General features: G+C 45.2%; 1 protein-coding gene and 1 long non-coding RNA gene across 2 annotated transcripts; one reads left to right on the top strand and one right to left on the bottom strand.

The window, feature by feature from the left end:
- Window positions 1-2,931: 2,931 nt before the first annotated feature.
- LOC129528658 (uncharacterized) lies at window positions 2,932-9,314 on the bottom strand. Its single transcript, XR_008673931.2, has 5 exons — window positions 9,147-9,314; window positions 8,487-8,685; window positions 7,993-8,179; window positions 6,229-6,348; window positions 2,932-3,245 (listed from the first exon to the last, which is right to left on the bottom strand). It is a non-coding gene; the product is annotated as an uncharacterized lncRNA (long non-coding RNA).
- On the top strand, window positions 9,287-17,822 carry LOC101150353 (kallikrein-13). The gene is made up of 5 exons (XM_004061271.4): window positions 9,287-9,400; window positions 13,760-13,946; window positions 14,286-14,554; window positions 15,709-15,845; window positions 17,619-17,822. Exons 1-5 carry the CDS (start codon window positions 9,349-9,351, stop codon window positions 17,805-17,807), a joined length of 834 nt encoding a protein of 277 aa, XP_004061319.1. The 5' UTR covers window positions 9,287-9,348; the 3' UTR covers window positions 17,808-17,822.
- Window positions 17,823-17,975: the final 153 nt, after the last annotated feature.

Here is a 17,975-nt window from a genome sequence, read left to right as displayed (position 1 = left end):
AATCCTTAACCCATTTTGAGTTGATTTTTTTACATGGCATGAGATAGAAGTCCAATTTCATTCTTCTCCTTGCAGGTATCCAGTTTTTCCAACAGCTTTTGTTAAAGAGAATATCCTTTTCCTTTGGGTTAAAGATCAGTTGGCAGTAAATGCATGGATTTATTTCTGAGCTCTCTATTCTGTCCCATTGGTTATATGCCTGTTTTTGTGCGAGCACCATGCTGTTTTGGTTACTATAGCTTTGTATTATGTTTTGAAATCAGACAATAAGATGTCTCTAGCTTTGTTCTTCTTGCCCAAGATTGCAGGGTCTTTCATGGTTCCATATTTATGATTTTTTTTCTACTTCTGTGAGAAAAAGCCATTGGAATTTTGATAGGGATTAAAATGAAAATGTAGATTGCTTTGGTTAGCATTGACATTTTAGAAATATTAATTCTTCCAATTCACAAATATGGGATATCTTTCAATTTCCTTATGTTGTCTTCAATTTTTTTTATCAGCGTTTTATAGTTTTCAGTGTACAGATTATTTACTTCCTTGCTTAAGTTTATTTTTAAGCATTTTATTGTTTCTGATGCCATTGTAAATTGAGTTGCTTTCTCAATTTTTTTCTGATAATTCATTGTTAGGGTGTAGAAACACAACCAAATTTTGTATCTTACAACTTTACTGAATCATTTATTAGTTCTAACAGTTTTTTGGTGGACTCTTCAGGGTTTTCTACATATAAGATTATGTCATCTGCAAACAGAGACAATTTTACTTCTTTCTTTCTGATCTGAATATCTTTTATTCTTTTTCATGTGTAAGTACTACGGCTAGGACTTCTAGTGCTAATGTTGAATAGAAATGGCTAGAGTGGGCATCCTTGTCTTGTTCCTGATCTTAGAGGAAAAGCTTTCAAGTTTTCACCATCGGGTATGATGTTAGCTGTGGACTTGTCATATTAGGCCTCTATTGTGTGAGGTACATTCTCTCTATACCTAATTTGTTGACTGTCTTTATCATGAAACGATATTTTATTTTGCCAAATGATTTTTCTGTACCTATTAAGATGATCATATAATTTTTATCCTTCATTCTGTTGAGGTATATCATGCTTAGTGATTTGTGCGTGTTGAACCATCCTTATATCCCAGGGATAAATCCCACTTGATCATGGTGTATGATGTTTTTAATATGCTACTGAATTTAGTTTGCTAGTGTTTTGTTGAGGATTTTTGCATCTATATGCATCAGAGATACTGGCCTATAATTTTCTTTTCTTATTGTGTCCTTGTCTCAGTTTGTGGAGGTTGCACCTTCTGTGTCAAGGTGATAAACACACACTGTGGATTTAATACTTAGCAGCCATACAAGCCCTATAGGAAAAAGGAGAGAAAAGAAGTTGTGTACTTGGGTAGATTTGGGCACCCAGTGACATGATATAACTCATGCTATAATTCTCACCCTGCATCCTTCTATAAAGCTAAATAAAAATAGTTTAAAGACTACTTTAATTTTATTTGCAACTCAAAGTTCCAGCTATGGTGGTTGAACATTATATTTTATTGATTTAAAGACACATTCTTTTCATATTTTTCACTCTCTGAAATTAGGAAGCATCTTACATCTTAATTCAGCATGATGTCTTACACCTCATAATTTAATTGACAACTTCTTTTTCTTTCTGAGTGGTCTACAAAATAAAGTGCAAATATAATTAACAGTATTTTACATTCAATTAAATAGTGTGTGAAGGAAGGTAAGTGTAGGTGAGGAGTCAGGTTGTATTATTAAATACGTCATCTGATTTCGTCAAATAATCTTGTAACAATCCATCTGCATCACTATTTGCTCATCTAGTTCACTGCTTCTAACTGCCCCAGAGTCTTCTAGACATATGTTATCCAATATGGTAGCCATTAGCCACAAGTGGTATGGCCTTTTAATTTTTGATTAAAATTAATTAAAATTAGATGCACCTTAAAATTCCATTCCTTAGTCATACTCACAACATTTCAATAACTGTACGTGGCTAGTGGCTGCCATATTGACAGCACAGATATATTATAGATAGAATTATTTCCATCATCACTGGAAGTCCCATTGAACAGCACTACTCTGGTTTTTACCCTTGCTTCACATAGCGTGGTGCAGAAAATAGCAGCTTCTGAATCACTTATTAGAACTGGAGTCTTAGATCTCACCCAGACCAACTGAATCGGAATCTGCATTATATATAACAAGATTGCCAGGGCACTCAGTGCATGTTAGGATTTGAGAAGTGCCGCTGCATAGTATACATCCACCATGTTTAGTAACCCAGTCCTTCAGTGATGGACACCTAGGTTCCCTTCACTTTGAGTGTGCCACTTATATATCTATACAAGACTCCTCTTGACCGTTCACACAGGAGTGGGACCAAGGGGCCTAAAGGCCTATTCTTAATCAATTTCACCGAATACTGGCAAGTTTTTGTCTAACAAAGAAGGGTTCGACCAGGTGCGGTGGCTCACGCCTGTAATCCCAGCACTTTGGGAGGCCAAGGCGGGCAGATCATGAGGTCAGGAGATTGAGACCATCCTGGCTAACACGGTGAAACTCCATCTCTACTAAAAATACAAAAAATTAGCCGGGTGTGGTGGTGGGTGCCTGTAGTCCCAGCTACTCAGGAGGCTGAGGCAGGAGCATTGCTTGAACCCGGGAGGCTGAGGTTGCAGTGAGCCGAGATCGTGCCACTGCACTCCAGCCTGGGGGACAGAGAGAGACTCCATCTCAAAAAAAAAAAAAAAAAAAATTAGGTTTCTTCCCTCTCCACACCTTCAACAATATCCATATTTGTCACTGACAGTTCCTACGGAAGTGAATGAAGGGGGACGAACGCAGAAATAAAGACAAGAGATCTGTTTTGAAAGAATGTGTCAGGGAGCTCCTTGCTTCTGGTGAGCAAAGGCAGCCTTGAGCTTCTACAGCCCTTCATTTATATTAGGTAGAAAGAGCAGGGAGGGAGAGGTAACGGTTGATCAGCTGCTTGATTAATCACAGGTACATATAATTGTTTTCTTTGTACAACAGTCTTCAGATGTTCTTTTGGATAATCACAAGGAACACTGTACTTGAGGCGTGACTGCCCTCAGCACCTTTGGTGGCAGATGCAGTTGTCAGTTTTCCAACATCCTGCTTTCATGAGAACAGTTTTCTGTTTGCTCGTATAGCCTCGAGTGGTAAACTGAGTTGGTCACGACCCCCATTTTCTCGGCCTGTAACACATATTTATTCATTCAGTAAATATTTAATGCCCATAGTTCATTTATTTATTCAGCAAATATTCATTAAATCTGATTGTGTACCAGGTATTGTTCTAGGAGCAAAATATTTGAACAATTCTTTCCTCAGGGAGTTCACATTCTAGAGGGGAGGCAGACGGAAACAAATGAATAAGTAAAACATTACGTCTGACAGATGGGAGTAAATGCCATAGAAGAAAATAAAGCAGAGTAACAGGATAGAGAATGTCAGAGGAGAGTTGCAATTTTATGTTGGCTGGTTGTACAACCCAGCAGGCTTGGACTGTCCAAACCCTGCACACTACAGTGAAACTTTTGGCCCTTGCCTGGCTTCTGGGAGATAACCTCTATGCTCTTAGAATATCTTGCTAAGTAACAGTGTCTTTGTCTCTCTGGGGCTTGAGCCATGCCAGATAATCTATAACAATGTGACTTATGGTGGGGACCTAGGGACATGTTGTATCAATTTTACCTCTAGAGGATCTGGAGCTAAGGTCAGCCACACAAACAGGCAGTCATGTCGATATGACTAACCCCCAATATAAACCCTGGACACCAAGGCTTGGGTGAGCTTCCCTGGCTGGCGATGCTCCAGCGTGTTGTCATACATTATTGCTGGGGGAATTATGCACTGTCCACAAACTCCACTGGAAGAAGACAGGTGGAGGCTCATGCCTGGTCTCTCCCAGACTCTGCCCGATGCACCTTTTTTCTTTGCTCATTTTAATCTGTGTCCTTTCACTGTAAGAAACCAAAACTATAACAACTTTTCTGAGTTTTATGAGTCCTTCTAGTGAATCACTGAAACTGTCCTGGAGACTCCCAAGAACAGTGGTCAAGAGGGCCTTCATGAAGAAGATGACAAGAATACAGGGGACCATGCAGACATCTGGGGGAAGAGGGTTGCAGGTACAAAAGCCCTGAGATGGAAGCATGCCCAGCATTAGAGGGACAAGAGAAGAGAAGATGGTAGATGACATCAGAGGAGGATCAGAGACCAGTTTGTTTTGGGCCTTATATGACAACCATAAGGAAATGCCACTTTCACTTGGAGTGCAGTGGATGCTACTGCAGGGTTTTGAGAAAAGTGACCTGCTCTGACTTGCATTCTAAAAGGTCACTCTGGTAGCTGCATTGAAATTAGAGTGTAGGAGGACAAGGACAGAAGCAAAGAGACCAGATAGGAAACTTGCAGTAATCCAGGTGAGAGATGATGCAGGCTGAGTGGGACCAGGGCAGCAAAGATGGAAGGTGGTAAGAAACAGTCAAATTCTGGATCCACCCTGAAGATAGAACTGATGGAATTTGGTAACAAAATGTATGTATGGTGTGAGAAAAGGGATTTGAGGGTGAGACTGAAGTATTGACCAGGTAATGAAAAGGATGGTGTGAACATCCACTGAGAAGCCCAAGACCCACAAGAGAAGTATGTTTGGAACATGGGAAGGGCAGAGAACAGAAGTTCGTTTTGAACATGGAGATGTTGAGTAGGCAGCTGGATGTTAAGTGGAGAGTTTGAGAGTCAGACCTGGCTGGAGACATAAATTTGGGAGTCGTCAGCATGTAGATGGTATTTAAAGCCACGAGACCAGATGAGATCACCGAGGGAGTGAATATAGACAGAGGAGAGAAGAAGGCCAAGGACTGAAGCCTGAGATGCTCCACCATATAGAGACTGGGGAGACAGGAAGAAACCACCTCCAGACATGGATGAGAATCAACCAGTGAGTGATGAGGAAAACCAGGAGAGCATAGTGTCCCAGAAGCCAAGGAAAGAAACAGGGAGTAGTCCACTTGTTAAACGCTGCTGATAAATCAAGTAAGATGAACCTGAAGAGACGGCCCTTGGATTCAGTACCGTGGAGGTCACTGTTGCCCTAAACAGGGGCATGGTTGGTACAGCAATGGGAGAGAAAGCCTTCATAGTGTGGGCTCCAGGGAGGACGGGAGGACAGGAATTGCAGGCAGTGAGCTTAGCCAACTTTTTAGGGAAGGATTGCAGTTGTACAGAGCAGAAAATGGGCCAGGAGCTGAAGGAGAACATGAGAGTGGGGAGAAATTTTTGTTGGTTGGTTTTCAAATTTTAACGAGAGATGGGAGAAACTGTAGTATATTTGCATGTTAATGGGGCTGCTCCTTGGAGAAGAAGGAAAACATGTTGCAGGAAAGAGAACAGAGAACTGCTGGCTGGAGCAATGCCCTCCAGAAGGCAAGAGGGGACAGGATACCAGCACCAGTGGAGGCGTCTATCTTAGCTGCAGGTGCAGACTGTTCATCTAGAGAAATGGGAGAGGAGACAGAGGATGTGGGCAAGCAGGTAGCTGGCAAGACCGACCTTTCTAATTTTGGCTATTCTGATGGATGAAAGCGGTGTGTTATTGCTGCCTGGGATGCATGATGACTGGAGCCACATCCTGAATAACACGGATCCAGCTCTAAAGAAGAATCCATGTTTCTCAACTCTCTGTGCCTCTTTCTCACCAAGAGTCTGCTTCTCACTGGGCATCTCTCTCTTTCTACCTCTGTGCCTCTGTCCTTCTCTGAATTTTCTTTCTGTCCTCTCCCACCTGCCCCATCTTTCTGTCTCTGTGTATTTAGCCCTTTGTGTCTCTCAGTCTTCTCCTCCCTTCATGTTTGCGTTGGGGCCCCTCCTCTGGGCCTGGGTGTGGGGCCTACTTTCTCATCCCAGCTAGCACTTCCAACCAGAAGTTCCAGTTCCTGCTTGACAGAGAATCCCATTTTGAAGCCAAGCTAGGGAGGGGCCTCCCGGAACTGTCGGATGCCTCCATCTTAAGCTTTACTTATTTAACAGGAGCATTGTGGCCCTTGGTCCATGCCACACTCTCTTCGAAGCATTTTTGGGTATTAATCCAGTTAACCCTTCTCCATAAGGCAAGGGCTATTGATTGTGCCATTTCACAAATGGGGATGCTGAGGCACAGAGCGGTCACATCACCTGAACTCAGGCAGTCTAGCTCCAGAGTCTGAGGTCAGAACCACTAGGAACACCATCTCTTTTTCGGGTCCTTTCTTCTTTCTCCAGCCCGGTTCTCTGTGGTGGAGGAAAGACCTGCACCTGTGACAGAAGCGCACTTGGATTTGGTCCAGTTTGTGTGTGACTTTCAGCCGTGGGCTTGTTCATCAAGTGAGGGGGTGGAAGGTGCCCAGCCCTCAGTGGGTCCATGACCTCACTTCAACCAGAGCTACCCAACCCGCGTTTGGCCAATCATAACCCCTAACATCAATTTGACCTGGCACTCACCCCTCAGCAAATAACAAGGCCAACCACCCTCACTCCAGGCTCCAGCTTTTCCCAAGTGAGAAAGGCTTCTCTGGAAGCATGGACCCAGGTCACAGGAGGGTACAAGTACCCCGATTTCCCACATAAGCTGGTTACCTCACTTAACCTGGCATCCTACCTCCAGCCACACCACCTGAACACAATTCCACTCAAAAAGTGAACTCAGACCCCGCCCTGTGAGGTGGGAGAAGTCCAGGGTGGAGAAAGACAGTGACCTTTCTTTCACCTTGAGAGGTGGGGTATGACCCAGCTCACCCCCACCAAAACCTACTGCATCATAGACACTCAACCTCATGGCCAGTCCTCATCACCCATGTCAACCCACTACCCCAGCTCAACCACATCTTAACATTTCCCCATCCAAAACCTCAATCTTGGTTCCATCTTCAGCCCCAACCCAATAGTACCCCAACACCAACTTATCCCTAGATACTTCCCATCTTATGATCTAATTCTATCCCCAAACCAGCTCAACTACCACCTCCAACTCTATACCCATCCTCATCCAATTTTCATTCACCTCCCCAAACTCATTGCATTCCTAATGCTGTCATCAGGTCCATCCTTAACCATAGACTCTACTGATTTCCTATATTAAGCCATATTTTTCTTCTTAGCAAAATACTTCGAAATGGACCCAACATTGGACACTGAGGTGTCCCCAGTGCAAAGTTAGATGGGTTATCTGATTTTATGAGGTCTCTGTACCCTTTCCTGTCTTTGAGCTACTTTATGACTCTAAATTGTAGGTATCTGAGAGCAATGCAAATAATTCTTGTCCATAAATGTTTAAATGAATTTTGCCAGGTGGAAGTACAATGGATTTCCCTCCTCCTCCCAGTGTGGAATAGCCAGTTTTGCATCTATTTGTAAATTCATTTCAGCATTCCTCGTTGTCTCTGTGCATATGGCTCTTTGTAACATCTTACTGGCTCTGCCATTTATTAATGAGTCAAGATACAATCTTTGACATATGTTCATTTCATATATGTCAGAGTCATGGTAAGACCATGTTTTAAAAGTTACCCTTTGACACTAGATTTGATCTCCACATCCAAATCTGAACTCCATCAATAAGGACTGTACAAGTTTCCATGTGAGCCCTCGTCCCCATCCATCTCTATTCTTTATCCTCATTGTGACACCTCCACTCTCTCACTCTTTCCAAACTTCATCTGGTCCACATCCCTGGCTTTCTTCCAAATTCTGACCCCACCTCAGTCCTTAATCCCTAATCCTGTCCCCTCCACCCCCTAGGATTAACTCAGGGCTCCACCCAGTCATAGTTCCTGGAGACACCTACTCATTCCCAAAACACCACCCCTTCCTCCTTCCTCTCCCCCACCCCCAATCCACGTCTTCAAAGCTTTCCGACTCCTGCTTTTTCCTCTCCACCTAGGTCCCCGTGGACTCCCTCACCCCCTCTGGCCCTGCTCCTAAAAGGCCATTTCTGGAAAATGTTGCTTTCTCAGGTCCCATCTCTGCCCCCATCCAAGTCTGAGGGAGTTGATTTTCTATCCACCCAGCTGATGATTTCCCTCTTGTGTCCGGTGGTTGGCGGGAGCAGAGAGGCAGGATGATGGGATAATTGTGGGTGTCCTTGTGTCTTTCAAAAGAAAAAGGGTTGAGATGAGACTGGGAATTGGAACCTGGATGTGTTGAGAGCTAAACCTGAGATGAGGTTGGAGATGGGACTCCAGCCTGGAGGAACAGGCTGGAGTACTTGGTATGGTTAGGGTTGGATAGGGAGGTGGGAATCTGATAGAACACGGCCATCTGGGGGCTGACTGCCTGTTAAGAATTATGCATGGGGTTGGAGAAGAGGTTAGAAAACTGGGTGCAGAATCGGTTGAAGTTAGGGACGGGCATGGAACTCAGCGGGGCAGGGGGAAGGAAATGGGCTTTCCCCTTACCCTTTTTTGGGTCCTGATGCCTGAAAGTTCACAGTGGGTTCAACTCTGCCTTGGGCGGGGTCAGACCTAGGTCCCAGCACGTCCTGGAAGCTCCGCCCCAAGCAGAGGGCCAAGCCCAGGTCGGGGGTGCCTGGAGACATCCCGCTGAGCCACTGGGGGTGGAGAGGGGGAGGCCAGGGACCAGGAAATGCTGAGTGAGCTGGGGGAGGGAGTTCAGGGGTTAAAAGCCATGGTTCGGGGCTGAAGTTCTAGGCAGCTGGCGGCTGACGCTCCTCGCGGGCCCCTCACTCAGGTAGGGTCTGCCTGGGGCGGGGGCGGGGAGCGGAGGAGGGCAGGAAGGAGAGAGAAGAGGGGATAGGAAGGATGGGGAAAGCAGAAGGGCAGCTGAGTCAGGGAGAGGGAGAGTGAAGCTAGAGTCTCAGATCTAGAGAGAAACCTGCAGAGACGGAGAGAGGCGAAGGGCGCGGACAGATAAGAACTTGGGCTAATACCAAGCGTGTGGACAGACCCAGAGGGGTAGAATGGAAGGCAGACTCTGGAGGAAAAGGGCGAGAGTGCACCGACCACCCAGCTCGCCAGAGGGCAGGGGAGGAGGGACGGCTTCCTGGGGTGAGGGGCTGCACGCCGGAGCCCCAGGAGGTTGCACACTGTTCCTCCCACCTCGCCACTGCACCCCCACCAAGGATGGAATTGGAGGTGGGGGGCAGATTCCAGGGTCAGGGCTGTCAAGAGTGAATGAGGCGAGGAGACCTTCAGGAGCAGAGAGGTTTCAGACGCGGAGGTTCCGGGCACGCCCTCAACACCCCCTTCACCTTCTCCTCAGGCCCCGCCCGCCCTGCCCTCCCCTCCCGATCCCGGAGCCATGTGGCCCCTGGCCCTAGTGATCGCCTCCCTGACCTTGGCCTTGTCAGGAGGTAAGAATGCGCGGGGGTGGAGGCGCGGCGGCCACTCGGGACAATGGTAGGAGGGGTCAGGCCGGAGGGGGAGGGGGCGTGGGAGCCGCGAGCTCCGCCCCCCGCCCACTCGGGGCCGGGTCCAGTGGGGACAGCTCAGAGCTCTTCCTGCTTGTCCCTGGGTGACCTGGTTTCCCGGCTGAGGTTGGCCCTCCGACCCCAGACCCCTCATCTCCCAAAATACCCTCGCAGCAGCCCCTCCCGCGTTCAAGGCTTCCTGTCCTCTCTGGAAAGCTGAAAGACATGGGTTCGCGTCCTGACGCTGCCGCTTTGAGCGAGTAGCCTAGCAGCTGCTTTGTGCCTAAATTGTTTTCATCTGGAAAATGGGCTTAATCTATAAGTGCTTACCAGAGAAGGTCACTGTGAATATTGAAACGAGGTAATGCGTCGAACCTTCAGTATGTCGCAGGTAGAAGGGACTTGAAAGTTAGCCACTTAGCCGTTATTACTTTATTAGTAGTATTCCCTTTTTTTTTTTTTTTTTTTTTTTGAGATGCAACCTTGCTCTGTCGCCCAGGCTGGAAGGCAGTGGCATGATCTTGGCTTACTGAAACCTCCGCCTCCCGGGTTGAAGCGATTCTCCTGCCTCAGCCTCCCGAGTAGCTGGGATTACAGGCGCCCGCCACCACGCTCAACTAATTTTTGTATTTTCAGCAGAGACGGGGTTTCGCCCTGTTGGTTAGGCTGGTCTCGAACTTCTAACTTCAAGTGGCCCGCGTCAGCCTCCCAAAGTGCCAGGATTACAGGCATGAGCCACTGAGCCCGGCCTCTAGTATTCTGTCTTTATACTCAGCCCCTTCCAGAACCTTCTAGATTGTTATTTTAATCCTTGGGTTGACCCCAAACCTATGTGACCTCACCCCAAATTGGTAGTCCTTAAGATCCTTATGGATCTTTCCCATCTTTCCCTGCCATTGTAGGCAGGTTCTCTGGAAACCCCATTCATGAATCATTTATTCATTCAACAAACAGCTATTAAACACCGGCCACTGTGCTGGGTGCTGTACAAGCAGAGACACAGTCCCTGCTCTCAGCACCTGGAGTCTAGCGGGGACAGACGCAGATGTTATTCAAACAATTATCCAAATAATTAGTTAATAATTATCTTGACATGAGGTGAAGACTTCAAGGAGCCAAGCCAGGGGCCTAGAGATGTAATGGCGGCTTCCCGACCAGAGGCCTTCCCAAAGGGCTTGACCCTTGAGCCAAGACCTGAAAAAGGAGGGATCTGTGGGTGCCTGGCACCTGGCACCATCCTTGGCCTGAAGGTGGGGTGGCTTTTCTCCTCTGGCGACACTCCCTAGATTCATGCCCTTGCCACTCCTGAGTGCCACACCCTAGGCTAGGAGACCCACACGCTACGCCTTGTGGAGTCCTCAACAACCTGGCGAGGTAGGTGCATTGTAATTACTCCAATTTCATGGCAGAGAAACCTAGGACTCAAAGACAGAAGGCTCCTGCTCCAATGACACTGGCGATGCCTGAGTCAGAATCCTAATCGAGGTTGTTTTCCCTGTCCATATCCTGGACTTGAGGCTCTGAAAACCATTTTTATAACTTTTGACCTAATCATTTGCTTAAAGTTAGCTTTTTTCTTTTTTTTTCACTCAAACAAAAGCATGTTCAAGTTTATATTACTGTCCTGAATAGAGAACAGAATTCTTTGTCATAAATAGAAGATAAGGAAGGAAATAAATCCCGCACAATGAAAAGAAAATAATATGTTTATTGGGTTGGACCACCTGAAATTGCTGATACTTGACCCTTTTTGACCTTCCTAAAACAACTTTTGCAGATGGTTCAACGTAATAAATGTTAGGTGGCCTGATGAGGCTTCTGTGTCCTCCTGGCTTTGAAAAGTGAGTTCAGTGAGGATTAGGGAGGTGTTAAAACCATATTAGCACCATCCTGAGACTTTATCCTTGACAAAATCAGGTTTAAAAGAGAACTGGATGCTGGCTCAGCGTCTGAGTGTGCGATTTAATGTTACTTATATCTCATCTCTCTACCATCTAAAATGATCCTGTGCTTACCGATAACTTCTGTCCCTAACTGCAAACCACTGGGCTAATCCCACTGCTTGCCCTGTAGTTGGGGAAACTCGCTAGGGAGGCAGAGGGACCTCCTGTTGTAGCTAATAATTAATAATAACATTTCCCACTGACTGAGTGCTCTCCGTGTCACCTGCTGTGCTGTACGGTTTGACATGCAGGATCATCTTGAATTCTTCAACTGCGCAATGAGAGATGAACTATTACTTTTTCTACTTGACAACTGGGGAAACTGAGGCTGGTGATTTGCATAAGGTCACACAGTCACAAAATGGCATGCATGTTCAGGATTGGATTCTCCCTGTCCCACGGACCCCTGCTGTGCTTTCAATGCCAGACACAGTGCCTGGCACACACAGCATTTATTTATTGAGCCCCCATTGTGTGCCAGGCACTGTGTTAGGTCCTGGGAATATGGTACTGAATAAAACAGTTAAGGTGCCTGTTGTCAATGGAGCTTACAGTCAAAGTGGAGAGATTTTTAAAAACGAATATATACAAATGTGAAGAGAAATGAATAGCAATCATTGTTCTGATGAAAACCAACTGGAAGAATGTAATGGGGGAGGAGTCGGGACCAGGAGAGTCAACATTAGACCAGGTGGTCAGGGAAGGCCTCTCTGAAGAGGAGACATTTGAGCTGACCTCTCAGAATTAAGAAGGACCCAGACATACAACCTCTAAATTCTGAGGGTCATCCAGTAAAATATTCCATATATGTATATATGAAATATCCTATATCTGTGCTGTCCAATTATCCACTAGCCCCTTCAGGCTATTGAACATTTGAAATATGGCTGGTGTGACTTAAGAACTGAATTTTTAATTTAGTTTTACTTCATTTTAATTAGTTTAAATTTAAATAGCCACATGTAGCTAGTGGCTACCATATTAAACAACATAGGTCTGGACAAAGGACTGTGCAGAGAGAGGAAATAGCAAGTATAAAATGTCTAGTATGGGGGCATCCAAGATGATTTAAATTCTTTTTTCTTTAAATGCCTGGTGTGTTTGAAGAACAGGCCCATGAGGCTGGACTAGAGGAAGTCAGAAGAAAGAGGTTGGAGATGGGGTCAAAGAGGCTGGCAAGGGCCAGACAGCACAGAGTCCTGCACACCTTGGGAAGGCTTTTTGGATTTTATTTTAAAGAAAGTTGAGCCTGGGAACAACATCTGACTTTCTTTGTTTGAAGAGTCCTCAGCCTACTTTGAGAAGACTGGATCGGAGGGATGTAAAAGTGGAAGGATTTAGGTTAATGTTGTAGTCATTTGGGCTACAGAAGATGGGGCATGGACCAAGATGGTGGCAGAAGTGTGGAGATAACTGGATATTTGGGAGATAAAACCAATAGGAACTGGTTGTGAGTGATGAAGGAAAGAGGAGAAGCAAAGATGACTCCCAGGTTTGGGGCTGAGCACTGAGGTGGGAAATACTGGAGCGAACAGTTTTGATTGAGAAGAATCAAGTTGGGAATACAAAGCTTAAGATGCCTGTAAGGCATCCAAATCAACAGTGTTTGAGTTTTGAGCTTAAAGAAGAGTTCAGGGCTGGAGATGATTAGCCTATAGCTGGTATTTAAAGCCATGGAGGCAACCAGTATATATGCAGTGAAAGGATAGAGAGATGGGTGGAAAGATGATTGGATGGATGCATGGATGGATATATGGATAGATGGATGGATGGATGGTTGGATTGGATGGATGGATGGATGGATGAATAAATGGACCAGTGGATGGAGGGACAGATGAGTGGATGGATGGTTGGATGGATGGATGGATGGATGGATGGTTAGATGACTACCTAAATGGATGAATGGATAGATGGATGAGTAGATGGATGGACAAATCAATAGGATGAATGGGGGATGGATGATTGGATAGGTTGATGGATAGATATTGCCTAGGTGGATGTGTAGGTCAGTCTCACTTCTACCTCCTGAAATCCATCTTCTGGTAGAATGATATAAAAAATGCATGTGGAGAGAAAGTCAGGCCCCTGCTTACCTATCAGCAACATCCTCATTTTGTGAACTCTTCTGTTAACCCCCAGTGGAGGATTTGGTACTTCTTGGGAAAAGAATGTCACCTCTTTGCCCTAATTCATCTCCACTTGGTCAAGAATAGCAACTGCCACAGATCGGCAAATTCATCTTCAGTTCCTGGTCACCCAGGGCAATAATCTGACCCTTACCCCAAACCCAGGAACCACAACTCCAGGGCTCCTCTGCCCCCTGGATCCCAGTTTTCCAACAATCTCTCTTCTTTACCAGGTGTCTCCCAGGAGTCTTCCAAGGTTCTCAACACCAATGGGACCAGTGGGTTTCTCCCAGGTGGCTACACCTGCTTCCCCCACTCTCAGCCCTGGCAGGCTGCCCTACTAGTGCAAGGGCGGCTACTCTGTGGGGGAGTCCTGGTCCACCCCAAATGGGTCCTCACTGCCGCACACTGTCTAAAGGAGTATGTGGGGGCCGGGGGAGCATGGGGTAGGGATGAGAATGGGACTGGGATTCTGGATGGGGTAGAGTTGGATTTGAGGATGGAGTTGGAGTTAGGGTTGGGGATGGACATGGGGGTGAGAATGAGGTTTGGGGTTGAGATATGGGGATTGGGTATGGGAATAGAATCAAAGTAGGGGATTTGGATGGGATTGAAATTGAGGATGGGGGAGATGTATTTGGAGATGAGGAAGATAGGATGGAGAAGAAGTTAGGTTGGGGATGGGAAGAGGTTGGGGCTGGGATGGGGAGGGAAATGGGCTCATCTTCTTTCCTAACCACCCTCTTTCTGCACCCACAGGGGGCTCAGAGTTTACCTAGGCAAGCACGCCCTAGGGCATGTGGAAGCTGGTGAGCAGGTGAGGGAAGTTGTCCACTCTATCCCCCACCCTGAATACCGGAGAAGCCCCACCCATCTGAACCACGACCATGACATCATGCTTCTGGAGCTGCAGTCCCCGGTCCAGCTCACAGGCTACATCCAAACCCTGCCCCTTTCCCACAACAACCGCCTAACCCCTGGCACCACCTGTCGGGTGTCTGGCTGGGGCACCACCACCAGCCCCCAGGGTATGCACCCACACAGGTGGCCTGAGGCCCCATAGGAGTGGCTGGGGAAACAGGGGCAGAGATGGGAGGGAAGGTCTGAGGTAGGTTCCTTTATATATAAAAATATAAATAAGTAAATAAATATATATATTTAAAGTTAGTTGTATCCTTTATATAAATGTAAATTCATGAATATATAAAAATATGAGTATATAAATTCATGAATATATAGAAATATAAATAGATCTAATATATGAATATATTATATGATGTATATTATGTATTATATAGTAATATAATTATATATTATACAAAAAGTATACAAATTAAATGTATTTTATAAATTATAAAATTTATCAATTATGTATTTTAAATATGTATTTCTGCATAATGTATATATTATAAATATATAATCTATATTTAAATTATATATTATAAATGTATTTTATAAATGTATACATTTATATATTTATATACTGTAAATGAATTTTATCATTTATAATATATAAATCATACATATAAAATTTTTATATTTCTATAATTTATAAAATGTTTCATATATTAAATATGCTTATTAATGAAATGTCTAATAATTCAATTTAATAATTAATTCTATATCATTACTTAATAAGTATAATACATTATATATGTGAATATAAATTTGATGTATATACCGACAAGAGCCCTTTGCATCTCCCTAGAAATCCCTGACTCTCTCCCAGCCTCATGTTTGTATCTTTCTCCTCAACATGCCCTGTCTCTCTTCCTACCATTCTATCCAACTCTCCCATAACTCTTCCCATCCCTGTTCCTGCTTTTCCCATCTTTAATTCTCTATTTCTGACCATCTCCCTATTCCAACTCCCTCTCTCCAACTTTCTCTCCCCACCGCTGGCTCCACCACTGTCCTTATCAACCTTCCATTCTCTTGTCCCTTCCCTCCTTGTCCTTCCCTCCACTTTTCTCCTCATCTCTCCCTTTGCCTCTCTCCCATGTCCCTCCATATTTCTGTCACTTCCGTTGCTTTACCCAGATAGGTGCTCATCTCTTCTCCCATCTTTCTCTTCCCATCTCAATTTTCTATCTACTCTTTACCCATTCAACTCGCCTATTTCACCTTCATCCCATATCCTATCCAGGTCGGATACCTTACACCTTCTCTTTCTTCTCCCCAGTGAATTACCCCAAAACTCTACAATGTGCCAACATCCAACTTCGCTCAGATGAGGAGTGTCGTCATGTCTACCCAGGAAAGATCACTGACAACATGTTGTGTGCCGGCACAAAAGAGGGTGGCAAAGACTCCTGTGAGGTGAGGCCGGGAGGCTGGTGGGTGCCTTGGACAGGATAGAAAGCCAGAATGGGAGTGACAGATGCTGGGGGAAAAGCTTTGTTTCCAGCCTTAGGGGAACCAATCTTTATAAGATACAATGTCCCCTCACATAGGAGGTCAAGACAAAAAGGGGTACCCAGGGATGGCAGGAATAATTCATCATAAGCCCCAGCTTTGACTGAGTGGCTGCCCAGATCCCTGTGTTGAGATGCATAAAGGTTGGTATTCTTTCACTTGTGAGTGATAGACAACCAACTCAAACTGGCTTAAACAAAATGCAGGCTTTTGTAACGAAAATCCAGGTTGTCTGGCTTTAGGCACAGATGGATCCAGGTATGCAAATTGTGTGTTTGGAATTCTGTCTTTCTTTTAACTCTCAGCTCTTCTTTATTCTGTTTTGGCTTCATTCTCGGTTAGATTCATCCCATGACAAGATGGCCCCAGCAGCTTTGAGCTTACATCCTACCCTCTAGGCAACCCTATTAGAAAGAGAACCTCTCTTTTCCAATAGTTCACACAAAAGTCTTAAGCATGATTCTCACTAGGCTGACCTAAGTCATGTGTCTTGAGCCATCACTCCACCAGAGCTGTGGGATTCTCTGATGGGCCAAGCCTGAGTCACATAGTTAACTGTGGGTGCTGGAGAGGGGCAGGGACAAACTGCATGGATTGGAAGTGGAGAAGGGCAGTTCCCCAAATGAAAAAACCAGGAGAGGCTGTTACCAAAATAAGGGGAAATGGCCAAGTACAGTAGTTCATGCCTGTAATCCCAGCACTTTGGGAGGCTGAGGTGAGAGGACTACTTGAGCCCAGGAGTTTGAGACCAGCTTGGGCAACATAGTGAGACTCTGTCTCTACAAAAAGAAAAAAAAGTTTTTAAATTAGCCAGGTGTGGTGGAGTACAACTGCAGTCCTAGTTACTCGGGAGGCTGAGGCAGAAGGACTACTTGAACCCAGGAGTTTAAGGCTGCAGTGAGGTATGATCATGCCACTGCACTCCAGCCTGGGTGATAGAGCAAGGCCCTGTCTCAAAAACAAAAAGAAATAAATAGAGCAAGACACTGTCTCTAATAAATAAATAAATAAAAATTTAAAAATGAATGTTTAATTTTTTAAAAATAAGAGGAAATGGATATTACATGAGCAAAAAATAGCCTTCATCAATAAAGAAGTTGAGATTTGATTCAGTGAGAAAGAGTATGATATTATATTAATGATATGTGCCTTGATCGATTAGTGATGTCTGCCTTGGGCCCAGGAAGAGAAATAGACTTACCTGTGTGTTGCATACCCTGCCCAGATATGGATGGGTTCACTCAATAGTGAGAGACACAAATGAGCCTTAAAGTAGGAGCAGGGTCAGCTAGTGTGGGGCAGGGGGTGCAAGGTGGGATTTAGTACCAGGGAAACAAAAATGGGTATGAAGTAAGTTGTTACCATTTTAATGAAACTGAGGAACAGAGAAAAACACAGAAATTTCTCTGTGTCTCTCTTTCTCTGGGCCTATCTCTGTCTTTCTGTCCCTATTTCTGTCTCTTGCTGTCTGTCCCTCTGTGTTTGTCTTCTTGTCTGTTTCTCACTGTCTTCATTGCTTTCTCTCACACTGTGTGTGTCTGACTCTGCCTCTCTGAGTCTCCTTCTCTGTGTGTGTCTCTCTCCATCTTTCACTCTCTCCCCACACCTCCCTGTCCCTGCCTTGTTTAGCCCCAGCAAGGACCCACCTCTCTCTCTCTCTTTCTTTCCCCAACTCAGGGTGACTCTGGGGGCCCCCTGGTCTGTAACAGAACACTGTATGGCATCGTCTCCTGGGGAGACTTCCCATGTGGGCAACCTGACCGGCCTGGTGTCTACACCCGTGTCTCAAGATACGTCCTGTGGATCCGTGAAACAATCCGAAAATATGAAACCCAGCAGCAAAAATGGTTGAAGGGCCCACAATAAAAGTTGAGAAATGTACCGGCATCCATCCTGTCACCACGACTTCCTCACATGGTCTGCTTAGCCCTTCTCTGCTCCTTATTCCCAGTGTTCCATTTGAACCAGTGATCCATGTCCTGAAAAATGCTCAACCCCAGCTAACATTCCATGTTTCAGAAGCATTCAGGCACT

The sequence above is a fragment of the Gorilla gorilla genome, chromosome 20 (assembly GCF_029281585.2).
Source record: "Gorilla gorilla gorilla isolate KB3781 chromosome 20, NHGRI_mGorGor1-v2.1_pri, whole genome shotgun sequence".
Lineage (NCBI taxonomy): Eukaryota > Metazoa > Chordata > Mammalia > Primates > Hominidae > Gorilla > Gorilla gorilla.
Note: the sequence above shows the minus strand (reverse complement) of the source record. Positions and strands in the feature narration are given on the sequence as shown.